Here is a 16,146-nt window from a genome sequence, read left to right on the forward strand (position 1 = left end):
TGATTTTCAGTGCTTCATTGGTATGTCTAATTTGCTCATTTTAAATCATAATGATTTGGAGTGTGTGATGCATGCAGATCAGCTCCTCCGATAACATTTTACATTAACACTCATCCATCATACACGTTATATTACCTACCATGTCCTTCCCTCTCTTCCTCTCACTGTGCAGAAGTTTTGAGGAGATGGAGGCCCAGATAACAGCAGGTATGAAGACACCGGTGCTCAACTCCCGGCCTGGTCCCGAGGGCTCTGCTGGAGACAAGGGCAGGAAGAGAGAAAGTGACGCACTCAGCCGAACACAAAGCACAGAGAGGGACGAGCAGGTGAGCCGAATGCCTTTTTAAAGATTCAGTGAGCAGTTGTCATATATGTTGTGGAAAGAAATCAATATCATTTCTGTGTCTTGTCACCATGAGAAGAATCTGTCAGTTTTGATTTTCACATTCACATTATGTCATTGTTTAGTCACAAGTGGGGGAGTGCCACACTGCACGTGCTATAGTGTAGGCTGTGACTTGGCCGTCCAACATGAGCCGCGTCAGTCATAGTTATTCTCACTAAAGCCTTGTCACTGATGACACATAGCCAGTACGCCACACTAGGTTCCCAACTTGAGCTCAGTGACTTAACTCCCAATGCTGCCACTCAAACACTCAGCGCTTGCTTTGCCATGCTGACCCCTGCCCTCCTCCCTGCCCTCTGCCTACTCCTCCCGGTGCCCCTGTAGCCCCCTAGCCAGGGCCCCGTGGAGGCCCCCGCTCCAGCTATGGCCATGCCCCTGTTAGACAGGCTGTCTGAGTGTGATGACCCCCTGCAGTACCTGGAGCCTGACCTGGCTGAGACCAACCCCACCGCATTCGCCCAAAAACTACAGGTGTGTTGACAGACCACACATGACCCCTGTTGATGAACCTTCTAGGCCTTGCCTCTGGTGGCCCTTTTGTGTCCCTGATATGTGATTGTGTGTGTGTCTTCTTTGTATGAACGTTATTTCCATCGTGTCACCTGACTACATCCTGCCTTTTCATTTTCCCATTCTTTTCCTCCTTATACCTAAGTTGCAGTTTTGTAGCTGATGTGTGAATTTCAGTGTGAAATGTAGACAGCAAGTGTGTGTGCTCAACTCAAGTTTATATATGTTTTCCCTTTGCTCTCTCATCCTTGGGCCGCCACCCCCCCTTCCTTACCCCCTGAAATCCATCAATCCCCACCCCCCCACCCACCCACCATGTGCGCGGCCCAGGAGGAGCTGGTGCTTGCTGCCCTGAGGATAGAGGCTCTGCAGGTAGCCAAAAACATCTCTCAGTGCCCCTCCCTCTCTACTGTAACCCCCCAGGTACTGCGTTGAGTCCTGCACCTGCTGTATGCAAGTGTGTGTGTGTAAGAGGAAAGATGCTCGAATGTGGGATGATGGAAAAGCGTGCGTGTGCGTGTGAGAGATGCACGTGTGCGTGCATGAGTGTGTCTCAGCCTGCCCATCCCTCCCCCTAAACACACCATTTTGAGTGTGACTGTGAACTCATGGCCTTATCAACATGGTGGCTGCACCACTACATCCGCAGTCCTGCCTCCTCTGCAGTCCCCACATGTGAAATCTCTAACATGGCTTTACTGCGTCCAGCTCCCACCCCAACTAGCAGCGAGCTCGTCCAGGTTGACTCCTCGGGAACGGAGTGCTGTGCCTCCTTAGTCCCCTGCCTTTATTGTGCATGTTGGGCAACATGCATGTTGCCTGTTCATGAGAGGCTTACATGAGCATGAATGTGACTGGGAAAGTCTCAAACTAAACTTAATAGCAGCAGCTGAGGAGTTATATGGTTATAACTCTCCCAGATGTATTTGTTGACGCTTTGCTATCATCATCCTAAATCCCAGTCACATTCTTGTTTTGTGATTTGGTCCTTTTCCCAGACTAACAGCACTAACAGACATATCAGGTAGGTCTTAGATTCAGTTTGTTTGGAATTTTAGGTAGAACTTTCACTAGTTGGAGGACTTGTGCTGGAAAGGCTCGTGCCTAAACTTAAGAGTAGTGAGATCACTTGCTTTTCTTGATGGTCAGTGGAAAAACTCTCGTAAGATTTAGAGCAGGGCATGCTCTTCCCGGTCCTCCTTCCCTCCATGTCTCATGCTGTTGTCCCACGCATTTTACAGTCTCGACTTAAGAAACCCAGCACTCGGCGGTGGAATATCAACGGTTCACCCTTACTCAAAGTAAGAGTAACATTACACCCCTGTAATCTGTCCCCCTACAGTGCGCTCCAAGTGTTTGGTCATAAAGACTTTTTTCATTGTTTTTAGCTCAGTGCACCAGCACACTCAGTTTGAAATGACTATGAGGCTTAAGTGCTGACTTCACTTCTACACTGGTTAAGAGTGTAGGAATCACAGCGGTTTAATGCATAGTAGCCCCAGTTTTTATATAGTGCAGGAAAACTGTAGGGCTGTAATCCCTGCACTGTTTACCCAGTTTGGGTTTAAATACCTTCAAATTAGAGCTCAAACTCAGCATTTTACCCTCCTCGTGCTGGAGTACAGGGCCAAAATAATTGTCCAAATATTTGCAGACTGCACTGTAAATTCCTGTAGACCCCAGAAGTCCAGAAGTCTGAGACCTTTTTTTTTTCAAGGTCCCTACATTTTTTTACCTACCGCAGCTGTACTTTGTCCCTGTGAGCAAACTTTTCCCAGTTGTGTTTCCCGCAGTGACATGTAGTATCTCTCCTCTAGTCTGGGTTATTTTTGTGTTTGACGTAACGTTTGTCTTGTGGCTTCAACTCGTGTCTTCAATTTGCCCCCTTTTTTTTTGCTTTCATTAAGTAGTTTAGTAAGTCTATGTGATTCTTGCTTCTCACTCTCCTGCAAGCGAGGCTAAAATGTTTGCAGTTTACTTGACATGTGATCCACGATGATCTGGTCTGGGTGCTTTTTGTACAAGGCTGAATAACCAACCAGGCAAAGCAGGCAAGCTCCAAGACTTTGGAGCCATTTAAAGCAGAGGTTTGTTTCGGCAGATTATTATTACTTAGAAAATCAAGACATACAGCAAACCTGGGGCATGATGGTAGTGGTTTGTTTCTGGGACTCAAGCCGTCAAAAGCAGCAGCAGACATATACCCACAGAGGAAAGCACATTATTATTCAGCATAGCACATGTTTTATTCTACTTTTTTCCAAATTATGGTACTGACATTTTATGTGGATTTTCGGGAGGATTTTCCCTGTAAGACAGAGCTTTAAGTAAAAGCCACTATGAGTCGTTGCACCACAGGACAGTTTTGGGTTGATGTACTTAAAGGTTCTGTTTAAAGCTCAGTGAAGTGGGAGGGTGAGCCCTATCAGCACCTGACTAAAAACTGAAAGAGGTCCGTGGTTTCCTAAACTTGCCCAGTCTTACCTTTAGTGCAATAATGGAATTACCGCTTCAGCCAGACCAAACACTTCACTCTCTTTTCCACATATTAGTGGATCTCAGTCTACTTGTCCCCTGTGAGCCTCCACCATTTCATCAAATCCTCCCGTAATCCATCTCCCCCAAGGATGACTAAATCCCTTTCATAGCAGTTTTAGGGGACCAAAAATGGTACAAGGATGAGGATTGTTTTTACATTTTGATGTGATGTTTTGTGTGAAGAGGAGTTGTTGGTAGAGTATTGTCATTGGTTGCAGTGGTTACATGAGCACATGTATATATGCTTTGGTTTATAGCGTCTCCAAGAACATCTCAACATGATATTCAAAGTCCGATGCTTTGTAATGAGTCTTTGTAATTGTAAAAGAATTCAGCAAATGTTGCAACAGCATACAGTAAACACTAATGAGTCAAGCCACAACAGGTAAGATTATTATGTTGGAATAAGCTTTAACATGAGACTAACATCTATTTCTAATGCTGCCCTGTCTGCTACCCAATCCTCCGTCTCCTGTATATGATGCAGTCCTTGCTGCCCTCCTTTCCCTCTGCCTTGCCTGGACCCAATCACATTCAAGCTACTGCGATGAGCAGGTGATCATGACCGCTCAGCTGGGGGCAGCATCAGCCAAATCACTTGGCTAATACTGTGGCTATGAAGACTGTTCCATCCAATCATGTGGCAGCTGACCAAGTCTTCAGGAACATCACTGGCCTGCCTCATTTACATATTGATTTTGCTGTGTGGTACATTTTGATGCAGTTTGATGCTGCCTTGCGATTTGGTTCAGGAGTCCTGATGAGGCTGTGCGTGTGGGCCCGAGGTTGAGGGTGTCTCACATGTAGCTCAGTCCAGTTCATAATTGGTTATGTTTCCTTTCCTCGCCATCCTCTCCATTGGCTCCTGGAAGCAGCACAGAGACGTGTCATCTCCCATCGAGAGCGCAGTGTCCAAGACCTCGCTGTACACCAGGACCACCAGCTACATCGAAGGGGAGAGTCCCCACCTGCCCAGAGAGCTGGACCACTCGCTGGGAATTGCGCGAGAGGAGGTGCCCCAAAGTTTCTTTTATTCTATAAGTCATTAACTTCACTTCACGCTTTATTTAACAATTTGTCACCCTCCTCAGATTGTGACAAAGGAGAAAGAAGTGCTGGAGTGGCAGAGGAAGTATGAGGACAGCCGACAGGAAGTGGTGGAGATGAGGTATGAAGCAGCACCTTGGGTGACATCACTTACACCACACTGTGAAGTCTCACCTGTACACCACAGCATGGATTTAACACCTCCGTGTGATTCTGTTAAATGGGAACCTGTCAGTTGGTTTATCCCGCTTAAACTGTCAGCCAAAGCCTTAGTTAACTGCGGAGTGGCGAGCCAGTTAAAGAAGTCCATCTGAGTCTTGCTATCAGCATGAGTGTCAGTGGTGGAGAAAAGAGGAATAATTGTGGTTTATATGATACGTGTAAGTTTTAGAAAAAGTTAAGAGAAAATGTGTTATGAGCTTTAAACTGCTGTCATTTGGATTACAAACCATCAACTGCCTGACAACAAGTCAAAACTTGGATTAACTACATCATCCATCTACAGATGATCCATGTATGTCCGGCAAATGGCTGCTAGTTGGGGTTCAAGGTGACAGAGATATGCAGTACTGAAACCTTGTTTTCTGTCAGCAGGTGGTGGGTGTGGGTCCAGCTGGCCACAGCTCAGTTATTGTGGATAAGACACAGCTTACTTCATTTGACTGATTGGGCTCAGGATAAGGAGGGGCTAAGAGGCTAAAGGGGAGGCATGGCTAATCAATCCTCTTACCTCTAGCAACCTGCTTTTCCCCAAACAAGGCTTCCTATTGGTCCCTGCTGGTCCTTGGCTTGGAGTGTAGGGGGAACAGCAAGACTCAGATAGAAACTGGGTGCACATGGCAGATAAATTAAGAAAATACAAAGCTGATGATAGTTTAGGGCACTTAGAAACAAATGGCAAACAACATATCTCAAAGCAGCATATTTTTCACTCAGCCTGGACTTTGTAATATCAGATGTCTCCAGCAGCAATGTTAAATGACCAAAAGGACAAATTGTTTGGCCGAAGTGCCACCTCCACAGCTGTCTAATATCCACCGAATTCCAGCTAGATGTTCAGACATCTTACTAGTGAACCAACAAGCAGAAAGACTGACGTAGAAACAAATCCTCTGTTTAAATGGAGATAATATATGAATTTTATACAATAAGGACTTTTTTTTTTGGAGACATGTGTATGTTGAAATTATTTGTCATACTGATGTAACCCCATCCAAATACTAATGATCCTTTTCATCCGTAGGAGAATTGTTGCTGAGTATGAGAAGACGATTGCACAGATGATAGGTGAGTTCCGTGTTCAATACAAAGCCCAGGCATCGGTCACAGGTTACGGGACCCTCTGTCTTTTCAGTACACGTGAATTTTAATTTCAACCAACAGCTTTTGTTCACCAACCTCTGCCACTACTTTTTGCTGCGCTTGATTATTTGCAAACGGAGCAGCACATACTATCTAAGGTCTTTCTGTGCCCTACTCCATCACCACTGTCTTCAGAGAGTTAAGTATTTTTTATTTTCAAATTTATTTTTACCCTCTAACACAAGCCAGCTTTTGCTATGTGCTAGCGCTCCTGTTTGATTAATATGAACTGAATCCTGACGTCATCGCAACGGGGGGTGGCTCACATTGGGCCACTCGTGTCCAGCTTCTCTGGAACTCATTAAATTCCGCTGCAGGTTCACTCTCTGCATTACTCCTGCTCTCACCTCTCATCCACCTCTGGACATTCCTGAAAATTAGATTTTCGCCGCTGTCGCTAATTTCATTTCTTACTCTCATTAAAGCACCATCACGAAAATGGAACAGTCTGTCTCTGCCTCTGTCTAACACTCGGCTCTCTCACGTCTTGCCCTCCCAGCTTGACTTAACACGGTCCCTTCTTTTCTGTTCTGCTCCCATCTTTGCCCCTCACTATTTGATAACCCTGACAGGCATGCCAGGTGAGTAACACAGGATCGTCCTTCACTTTGTTTGTTTCAGCTCGCATCCCTCCATCCGTCCGTCAGAGAGGGGAGCCGCTGTGCTCGCTTTCTTCATCCCGTCCAATGACATTTGTTTGTTTTGTTTCATTTCATCCTGTACGTCTGAGACACTGCATTTTGTTTTTAAAGCGTGAAAGTCAGCTGTCTGTATTTTTGTGTAATCCCTCAGTTGCTGATAAGTACAACATTATGCAAATTTTAGACTTACAGACACACAGGAAACCTTTTTATGGACATCTGCATTTTGCTTCTGTACTGTAAATGGTGGTGAAAACCATTCATGCAGAATTAATGAGCTAAGCAGGTTGGTCATCTAAGCCTGGACAGGAAAGGAAAGAGAAAGCTGGAAGGGGGCTGAAGCACTGTCGGAGCTTTGTCATGAAACACTGAAGGGTTTAGATGGCGCTGAAAGCAAACCAGCTGTCAGCTCTGTCTCTATGGTTCAGGGCTCTTTGATTTCCCCATTGTTGAGTGTTTTTGTTTGCATGCTACACTGGTTTATCAGATATTCTCATGTAGTGTTGTATAAAATGCTGTTAAATCATACTATCCCACAAATCCATTGTGATATATTGTCAGAAATAAAGTGTTTGTCTGTATGCGTGTTGGTGTAGGTCGTTAAACAGTATGTGTGCCCTCTACAACAAACTCTGATGATCTGATCTCTAGCATATTTGTGTGTGTCCATCAGAGGATGACCAGAAAGAGAAGTCTCTCTCCCACCACACCATCCAGCAGCTGATCATGGAGAAGGACCAGGCCTTGGCCGACCTCAACTCTGTGGAAAAGTCTCTAGCCGACCTCTTCAGACGTTATGAGAAGATGAAGGATGTACTGGAGGGCTTCCGCAAGGTGACTAACACACAAATTATTCACAACTAATGAGTGTTTTCAGCATGACTGGCCTTGTGAGTCACCTAAAACTTAGCTTGACAACCCTCATGGCATGTAATTAAAACATTTCTCCATCCATTCAGAATGAAGAGGTTCTGAAGAAATGCGCTCAGGAGTATCTGTCCAGGGTCCGTAAGGAGGAGCAGCGCTATCAAGCCCTGAAGATTCATGCAGAGGAGAAACTAGACAAGTGAGTGTACGCACTCTCATTACCTCGTGTTCATTCCACCATGACAGTGTTATTTTCCCCAAAGGGAAAACACCACCATGCACTAACTACACAATACCTCAACGCCCAGCTGAAATATGTTTGGATGCTGGCCAATATAATTACCTGTTTCTACAGAATATTCATCAATTTCTTGGCAAGATTAATTCTCTATTGGCTTTGCAGAGGCCGGGTTATGCTTTCATAAGACTTTCCATGCTGAAGGGGATCATGGAGAGGTGACTGGACTCTCATTGTATCACTCGTGTGTCTCCAGGGCTAATTCAGAGATAGCTCAGGTGCGGGCCAAGGCCAAGCAAGAGCACGCCGCCCACCAGGCCAGTGTGAGGAAGGAGCAGATGAAGGTGGAGTCTCTGGAGCGCACCTTGGAGCAAAAGGTCAGTCAGAGTTCCTCGCTAACAGAGTCCTGGGGTGTACAAGATGTAAAAACAATTGTCCATGTGAGCAAAGTACATGTATCGTAATTTTAACAACTGCTTCACAGAACAAAGAGATCGAGGAGTTGACGAAGATCTGTGACGAGCTGATCGCCAAGATGGGGAGGAGTTAGCGACCACACCACGCCGAGGCCAAATCTCACAGAGAAGAGGGGTGGTTGTGGAAAAGCTACTGCGAGATTGAAGCGGATCACTGTTATTTACCAGGCTTTCAAGGACAGATGGACATCGAAGGCCAAAGCGGTCTTGGGGTTAAATTTCCTACTGACTTTGTGCATACAGGATCCACAGGAGCCGCTTCCTCTTAATCACTCTGTACATTTTTGATGTGTCAGTGTATCGTACTGTATCAGGGGTCTGGTTTAAAGTTTTAGAAAATGTATCATATCACTAATGAGTGTGTCTGCGTGCGTGTGAGAGAGAGAGAGTGTGTGTATGATAATGAGAAAAGCGAGAGTGTCGTTTGTGGGTTAAATTATCTATAATGATGTTGCCATGACAGCCGCTGAGGGAGAAGACTGTTTACCCGCTCCTGTCGTTGTCTCCTCTTAATACGAGAGAAAGGCTTTTAAAACGAGTAACAGAGATGTAGATTCATTCATAAAACGTTGATACACCACTAAGAGAACACAAACTATCACAATAGCTTACTGCATGTGAGAGAAAGAAGAACTTGTAATGTCAATGTGTGTATATGCTGTAGGAAATTCCAAATACGAAAACGACTCGTCTGCATTTTTGATAGTTATCCCGTCATCCTCAGCCCGCCTCCCTCATGTAACCTTGTAGATATTTGTCATACTTGTCATAGCTGTCTCGATGAAATCGTGGGACTATTTTTTTGGATTTTATTTTGATATAAAGCAAACTAATCGTGACTGTATTCAGTTGTGACCAGGAGTAATTTAATTTTGGATGGATTTGTCCTCGTCCTGCTATGGTCGTCGTCACACTGAGGAATAACTTCTCTGCACAGCCACTGTACAGCATCTGCTTACAAAGTGCAATAAAAGATGGCAATACAGCACACTGGGTTCACTCCGCTTCTTTACCCACATAACGTGTTTTTCCACTGAAAGTCAGAGGATGTGGCATGACCAATGATGAATCAGCTCTAAGATTTGAGTAGGACTTTTTGACATTGTGCTATGTCCAGTCTGACTGAGGAAACAGCATTCACAAATGCAGGTGATTTTGCTAATGTGTTAAATTGCTGTGAGGCTGATCTTGAGTATATTTATTGCCAGAATAAACTCGCTGACTGCATTCACAGCAAGTGTTATGACTGAGTGTGTGAAAACTAGTTAGAAAGCAAGCGGGGAGGTTGAAATAAATCATTGAAAGTAATGGATGAGTAGTTGAAAATCAAGCTTCTAGCAGCATGAATGCAAACGTCCAGACCAGGATCACATCATCTTGTTTGGAAAAATCACTTAAAGTATGTCTTTTTTCCCACTGATTTGCAACTTTAGACGTCAGTCAAACTTCAGAGGTGAGTCAGTGATCAGTCCCGGTGCAGCAGGGTGATGTAAGGTCTGGACCAAGTGGGCACAGGGACAAGATGGGTGTGGCCAGAGTGCAGAAGCCTTTAAGGTGAAAGGTGCAGCAGAACTCTACTGCTCTTTCTACTCTACGACTCTCCTCCTCAACGCAGAGCTGTGGGCCCCAGTGGAGGGGCTGGCACTCACCAGTCCAGGAGGGGATATCAGCTCATCTGATAGCTCAGATTAAGCTCAGGAGGCTTTAGGACCAAACAACCTGCTTTTCATTGTGTGATCAGGACGACCGAGGACCACCAGCACCATGAGCGCTGTCCAGTACTGTCCGCTGCTCCTGCTCTCTCTCCTTCTGCTAGCGACCAACAGTAAGGACTTGGTTTTTCTTTATTATAACCTTCCTTTTCCTATCTTCAGCTTCATCCTCCCCGCCTTTAGATCTCTGCTCTAGCCTCTGTCCACCTGTCATTTGGACTTGGCTGGTATCTACCCTCAGGTGTTCTTCTCCTTTTTTAAAAACAGTTGGTATTTGTTATTTTTCTGTCTTCCAGTCTCCTCCTGAGAGGCAGGAACCTGTTGAGAGCTTTTGAGTTTCCAACACTACAGCTATCTTTATTTTTCCTGCACCTTTTATAACTCTAATAAGATTATTTTCCAGTTAGACCTAATAACGACACTTTGTTTAATGTCAAGTTTGCTAATTGCTGTGATTTTCCCTGCTAATTGTGTCTCCCGTCAGTCTTTCCTCCTCCTCTGTAACTAACATGCAATCCCAGCAGCTAATCTCTTAATAGGCCTGCAGGCTAATACTTACAGCATGTGTGTAGAGCAGCTGTGCTGTGGGGGATAGACTGGGGTCATCTACAAACAGCAGGGGGCATTTGTCGTGCCATGTCAACATCCAGGGGGGCACATATGAAGCAGAGGAATGAGACCCACTACTCAGATTCGTCGTTGTTGTTTTCATTGCTTTGCTGTTAAAGTTGTGCTTTTATCAGTAATAGGGATCACAGTCTGACATGTCAGCGATGTATTACTCAGTCTCGTGAAGATGATTGGCTGGTTTGATTATTTCTTTACCGCCGTCCTGCCATCATAGGTGCATGATGAAAGACCAGTCCGGGGGTGGAAGCAGGTTATTTTGATGGCCAAGACAAGAGATATGCTGCTACAAAGGATGTTTGAAGCTGTCAGTGATTCCTATAAGTCCAGCTCTGTTTGATCCTCTTAGGAAGCAGCATTGAAGGCTGTTTCTGAAGAGCCAGTTTAGAATTTAGGAGACGGATGAAGGCTTTTCAAAAGGAAGCGTTAAAATGATATTTCAAAGGTCAGCTAGTTCTCAAATAGCTCCTCATTCCTCCGGAGAGCTTTAGAAAGACGTGTGCTTTACGTGCTGAACTGGGCTCCTGAAGCTTTCGCTGGAAGTTAGACAGATGTTGTTGTTTTTTTCAACCTCAGAGCACTTGCTTAATAATTTGCTCGATTTTGGGAAGATTTGCATGAAGGAAGTGAGTAATTAGTGCTCTCTCGTCGCTTTACTCTCACTGCCGCCCATATGTGAATTCACAGAGCTTGTGTGAACATGCTCATCTCAGCCATAGATCCTGTGTTAATAAAGGTTAAAAATATCCACAGTTGAGGCCCTTACAGGCATTGCTTGATCTTAATTAACAATGGACCAGAACTTCTGATAAATGGATGAGTGTGACTAAATTAGCTTGAGTGCAAGAGCTCGTCACAATGTACTTCAGTCTTTATTGTGTCAGAGCAGCTGCAGCTGGCTGTCTTAATAATCACTTGAACTAAAGTCTGAATATTGGTTTTTAAAGGACAAACAAGGCAGCAGAAACATCAGCAGGTTTAAGTAGCCTATTTTGCACTTTTGAAGAAGTCGATGCATGTGACGCAGGGCTTTTTTTTCACTATCACTGGGATATTTGGCGGAAGATCCTGCAGTCGCATTACAAGCAGTTCCCACTGATGCAATAACATCAGGTCAGTCTAAGAATTTCATAAGGCTGCATTTCAAAACCATGGTACTGTAATTTGCTTTCAATGTGCTCCAGTGACAACTTGGTCTGGTTTGTCTTCCCTGCCATTAAGCACAGTTTCTCATCTTGGAATTCAGTGGTTTTATGTATGCTTCATCCATTCTTCCCCTCACCTGCTTCCTTCAGGTGAAGCTCTGCGATGTTATACCTGCATGGGCTCCAATAATGACGACTGCAACCAGCAAGGCTCCAAATCTTGTCCCAGCTACTCTGACGCCTGTGCTGTGGTGGTGGGCCATGACAGTGAGTCCAAGCCTTTCTTTTACTAGCCCTCTTTCTACTTATTTTTCTACCAACAGCAAAGACACATAAAACTGTGTTTGTATCTGTATGTGAGGACGTGTGTGCTTAGCAGAGGACAGGCTGCTGTCTGGAGGCACATCTCAGTCAGCAGGGGGTCTGAGGCTTTTAAGGAAATGAAGAGCTTTGCTACTCCCATTCAATCAATATCCTTAATTAGGACATCATGTGTTCCTGGCATCGAGACGACTCCTCTTCACAAAATGAAGTTAACTCAGTTTAATTCTAGCCTGCACATGAAATATATATTAATTTTCAAAAGGTGGAGCAACAGCAGAGACCATTATCCTGTACACTGGACATCCACAGTGACAACCAGACAAAATCACAAATTAACAATAAACAAGACTGAAGTTTAATAGCCAGTCAGCCAGAGCAGTTTTATTACTGGAATAAGTTTAATCAAGTCTATATTGGTAGGTCCATGTGAGACTGCTGCTAAACCAGTGTAACTGACTTCTATTTCTGTCCGATTGTCAGGTGGGGTGATGAAGTCATGCTCCTACAAGTCTTTCTGCAGTCAGGCAAACAGCCAGGGCTACAGAGCTCCAGGTGTCAGAGTTCACTGCTGCTACAGCAATGACTGCAATGTGACGAGCTTTGCCTCCCGCCTGCCACGACTCAACTATCTGCTGCTGTTTCTGCCTCTGCTGTTCCACTGCTTTTTCAAGTAGACACGCTGCACCATGCCAAAAAGTATCCATCTGCAACACAAACGCCAACTACTGTTGTTCTCATCCCGTCCAAAAATGCCAAACGACTCTGCCTGACGTCACACTACATGCTGTCATCATTACTGCCAGTCCACTGTGCTGTGATTTACCTTATTTATTCAAACACAGGCCTAGACATCATAGAAGAGCTTGAGGTGCTTGGTGTGGCTGTGGATTATACACACCATGCTGGATTGAAGCCATTAAGCAGTACTCAAGTAGATGCGTCTTTCAATGGATTTCACTAAGCCAATAACTAGAGGATCCGAAGGGAAGTGCTGAAATAACAGGCAGAGATAATTTATTATTTGCTCCCTACATTAAAGAGGAAAAGAAGCCGTTTGGGTTCATCTGTTTCACCGTGCAGGTTTGATGCTCAGCACACAAACTGTGAAACCGCAGGATAATAGGAACAAGAACTAATCACCGTTCAAGTTTTACCGCATCTTTCTTCTATACGCCAAAGTATTTCAGCACAGCTCGCACTGCAGCAGATGTTCCTTTGGCTAAATATGGCATTAAGGGTTCAATCAGCAGGTGTGTCGTGACATCATTAGCCTTCTACCTGTCAATCACACATCCGACGAGCTGTGTGAGATATTTTGGAAGGTGGTGAGAAAACACTTCTCACACACTGCAAATCCGCATAAGCCTTTTACACGCCCATGGCTAGGTGCGTTACAGTGATGAGGTTAATCCACTGCATGTCAATTCGAGAGTTACTGAGTTTGTAAACAGAGTCTGAGCACTGGAGGATGGCCTGTAAGTAGAAGCTTCTGTATATATTGTATAGAAAAATCAAATCAAAACTTCACGCTGTTCATTGTGGAATTTCCTTGGAACTCATATTTAAAAATGTTAGAATTACTCTATTTTAATAAGTCTGAGCAAACGACACACTCAAATGCTTTTTGCATTCTTTTACCTGTTTTATGTACATTTCTCATTATGTATGAAAATATATGAAAAAGAAAATAGGTATGTTCACCCTTTCTCCACTGTATATACTATATTTAAGGAATTCAATGGTGTAGAATATAAGAGCTAATAATGCATGTACAGACCAAGTGATAAAAATGTTGACATTCATAATTCAACATAGATACCACCAATATAAAAAGTCTTTTTGGTACTGCCTCTGTGTGTGCTGTATGAAATTATTTCAACACCGTCAGTGCTGTGAGATTGATCCACCTCATCTTTGTTATCCATGCTAGCAGCATGACTTAGAGAAAACAATGTGGATGTGTTGTTCCACCACTTTGGTCCAGACTGAAATATCTGTACAAATACTGGATGGATTGTCATCAAATTCACTTTTTCAAGATGATGTATAAATATTATGTGATCTGACTCCACATATTCTCTATAGACATACAACTTCCAGCATCATAGAGCAAAGATATATCAAATAGATGATTGTTTTAAATTATGAGACATGTTGCATTGTTCGATCTGGGGTTGATTTTATGGTTATAGAATTAATTACAAATAAGAGGTTTTTAATGTAAGTCCGTCTTCCCAGAATGTCTGCTCTTGTAGTTCACACAGCGTCCACTGTGAGGCAGTCTAGGCACACTTTTGACTCCACCAGCTGCAATCAAATCGACAAGAGTGTTGCAATTCATATTGACCAACCACGCCTCAAGGGTGCTGCTAAGATTGGCTTGCGTCAATAGTGATAATAATTGTTCTGTTTTATTGCCGTCTGCTGGGGTTTGTGCTTTATTTAAAAATATGAAAGCCTTGTCTGTCTGCTTCTTGCTTTAACTGACTCTCTGTTCTCCCTCTCTGCTGACGTCCTGCTGCTCTCTCCTTTGACAGGCAGGTGTGAGAGTGTGAACGGACTGCCCTGGAGGAGGATAGACACTGACCCCAAACCGTGAGTCTCCAGGCCTGTTCAACCGGAGCCGGTTCTGGGTGCTCACGTCCACAGACAGCCAAGGGAGCGGCCCCACGTCAGCCCTCATCAGCTTTATTTGAAAGGCTTTTTTCACCTTAATTAGGGTAGGAGGGGAAGGCTTGCATAAACTTGAAGGGCTGATGGAGGGTCGAGGGGTCAAAGTGCTCCCGAGGTGTAGGTGGCGGTGTCTGAAATTTGTCTATTAGGGCATGTAGTTCAATTCAAACTGTTCAACAGTGTTACGGTCATGATTCACTTAAGTGGGACAGTTTGTGCACTGTGCAGTTTCCGTGATGCACGGCTGTTGTGCACGCTCCACCAAGAGACATATTCTAGGCCAGAGTTTATAATTTAATGAAGGATTTGAAAGTGCAATCATGTCCAAAGCCTCTGCTGAACTGGAGCATCTGTGGACAATCACACCAGTCACTGTGTTCCCTGCATGTACGTATGCTATCTGTACTAAAACTGAAGGTCATCGCCATGGTAACTTTGTTGTTTAAATTGGAGTATGTTTAATCCCAATCCTCTGGCACCTGAGGACATTATTGCCGCAAATCCCACCGTCAGTCATCAAAGGGATGAGCCGGCTGCCCTTTAAGGGAGGCTGTGCGAAGAGCAACAAGGCTGCAGAAAACTTGCGTCTGCAGTGGTTTCTAAAGTAATCCAGACAGGTTTAACTCCTTGTGAATGCCACTGAATGTCTCACACAGTGACATATCCATCATCCTTTTTGTGCGTGTGTGTATCTGTGTGTGTGTGTATGGCTGTTATTAGAGAGAATTCATCAAACGTGGAGTGTGTTCAGCTTTGGCACTGGATAGAAGTCTCTCTGAGAAACTGCCATCGCAAACTGTCGCACTTTCATGTTTTTGCTTTAAGATTGACTGCTTAGGCCTTTGTTGCATTTTACTTAAAATATTCATTCGACTGCTCTATTGATTGCATTACCTGTTTGTAAGAACAGCAGGCTGATTGGACCGCTCAACACAAGAGGTAAAACAATCTGCTGGGCTGTTTTCAGTAACGATTAACGTTTGCTTGTACTCAAATCACCTCTGCATAAACTGGGATGGTGACATCAGGCAGATGGCTCTGGGTAGAGGCTCCTCCCAAAACAGGGAAATGAACTTATGAACCATCGGTGGAATCCAGCTCCGGCCCACATACAGGAAGCAAACCTGATAATCTAGGACAGCCCCCCCAGTTTTCAGTTGTCCCAGGACGGGTCAGACCGTCTTGGCAACATGCAGTCCCTCACAGGAACCACAACAACAGTGAAAAACTGAACAGTTGTGTTTCCATTGCAACAATATAAATGTTAAATCACTGATCAGATGCTCTCAGTGTCACGGGACACGATGAGCAGTGGTGGCAAAAACAAACAAACACATCCAAGCTAAAAGAACACACACGGCTCAACATCAACTGCTTGTGCCATTGTGGGGAGGGAACAAAAGCACTCGGGGGGAATGAGAGCGTGTGAGACGTTGGCTGTGTTTACAAGCGCCCGGGTCCTGGCTGGTCGGCCCGGGTTCACCCAACGGTCACCGGTTCTGAGGTCTCCGGGTCTAGGGTCTTTTTGAAAAAGATCTGTGAAGCAGAATTAAAGTGATCTACCTCCGGACTCCGGACAG

At 44.5% G+C, this 16,146-nt stretch overlaps 2 protein-coding genes across 20 annotated transcripts in view; both read left to right on the forward strand.

The window, feature by feature from the left end:
• Positions 1 to 9,073, forward strand: part of tacc2 (transforming, acidic coiled-coil containing protein 2) — a 50,379-nt gene extending 41,306 nt beyond the window's left edge. For 7 of the 19 annotated variants that reach the window (XM_076743193.1, XM_076743194.1, XM_076743196.1 and 4 more), the window contains 10 exons: positions 173 to 326; positions 731 to 877; positions 2,158 to 2,217; positions 4,330 to 4,467; positions 4,546 to 4,622; positions 5,745 to 5,797; positions 7,178 to 7,338; positions 7,464 to 7,570; positions 7,866 to 7,986; positions 8,094 to 9,073. In XM_076743193.1, the coding sequence (XP_076599308.1) occupies positions 173 to 326; positions 731 to 877; positions 2,158 to 2,217; positions 4,330 to 4,467; positions 4,546 to 4,622; positions 5,745 to 5,797; positions 7,178 to 7,338; positions 7,464 to 7,570; positions 7,866 to 7,986; positions 8,094 to 8,159 (1,084 nt within the window). In that variant the 3' untranslated portion in view covers positions 8,160 to 9,073. The remainder of the gene's footprint in view (positions 1 to 172; positions 327 to 730; positions 878 to 2,157; positions 2,218 to 4,329; positions 4,468 to 4,545; positions 4,623 to 5,744; positions 5,798 to 7,177; positions 7,339 to 7,463; positions 7,571 to 7,865; positions 7,987 to 8,093) is intronic. The other 12 variants (XM_076743186.1, XM_076743190.1, XM_076743192.1 and 9 more) reach the window with 6 other exon arrangements.
• Positions 9,074 to 9,682: 609 nt separating this feature from the next.
• Positions 9,683 to 13,531, forward strand: ly6pge (lymphocyte antigen 6 family member pge). Its single transcript, XM_076743773.1, has 3 exons — positions 9,683 to 9,910; positions 11,720 to 11,836; positions 12,374 to 13,531. Exons 1-3 carry the CDS (start codon positions 9,850 to 9,852, stop codon positions 12,565 to 12,567), a joined length of 372 nt encoding a protein of 123 aa, XP_076599888.1. The 5' UTR covers positions 9,683 to 9,849; the 3' UTR covers positions 12,568 to 13,531.
• The last annotated feature ends 2,615 nt before the right edge of the window (positions 13,532 to 16,146 follow it).

This window comes from Chaetodon auriga, chromosome 11 (genome assembly GCF_051107435.1).
Source record: "Chaetodon auriga isolate fChaAug3 chromosome 11, fChaAug3.hap1, whole genome shotgun sequence".
In the NCBI taxonomy this organism is placed as follows: Eukaryota; Metazoa; Chordata; class Actinopteri; order Chaetodontiformes; family Chaetodontidae; genus Chaetodon; species Chaetodon auriga.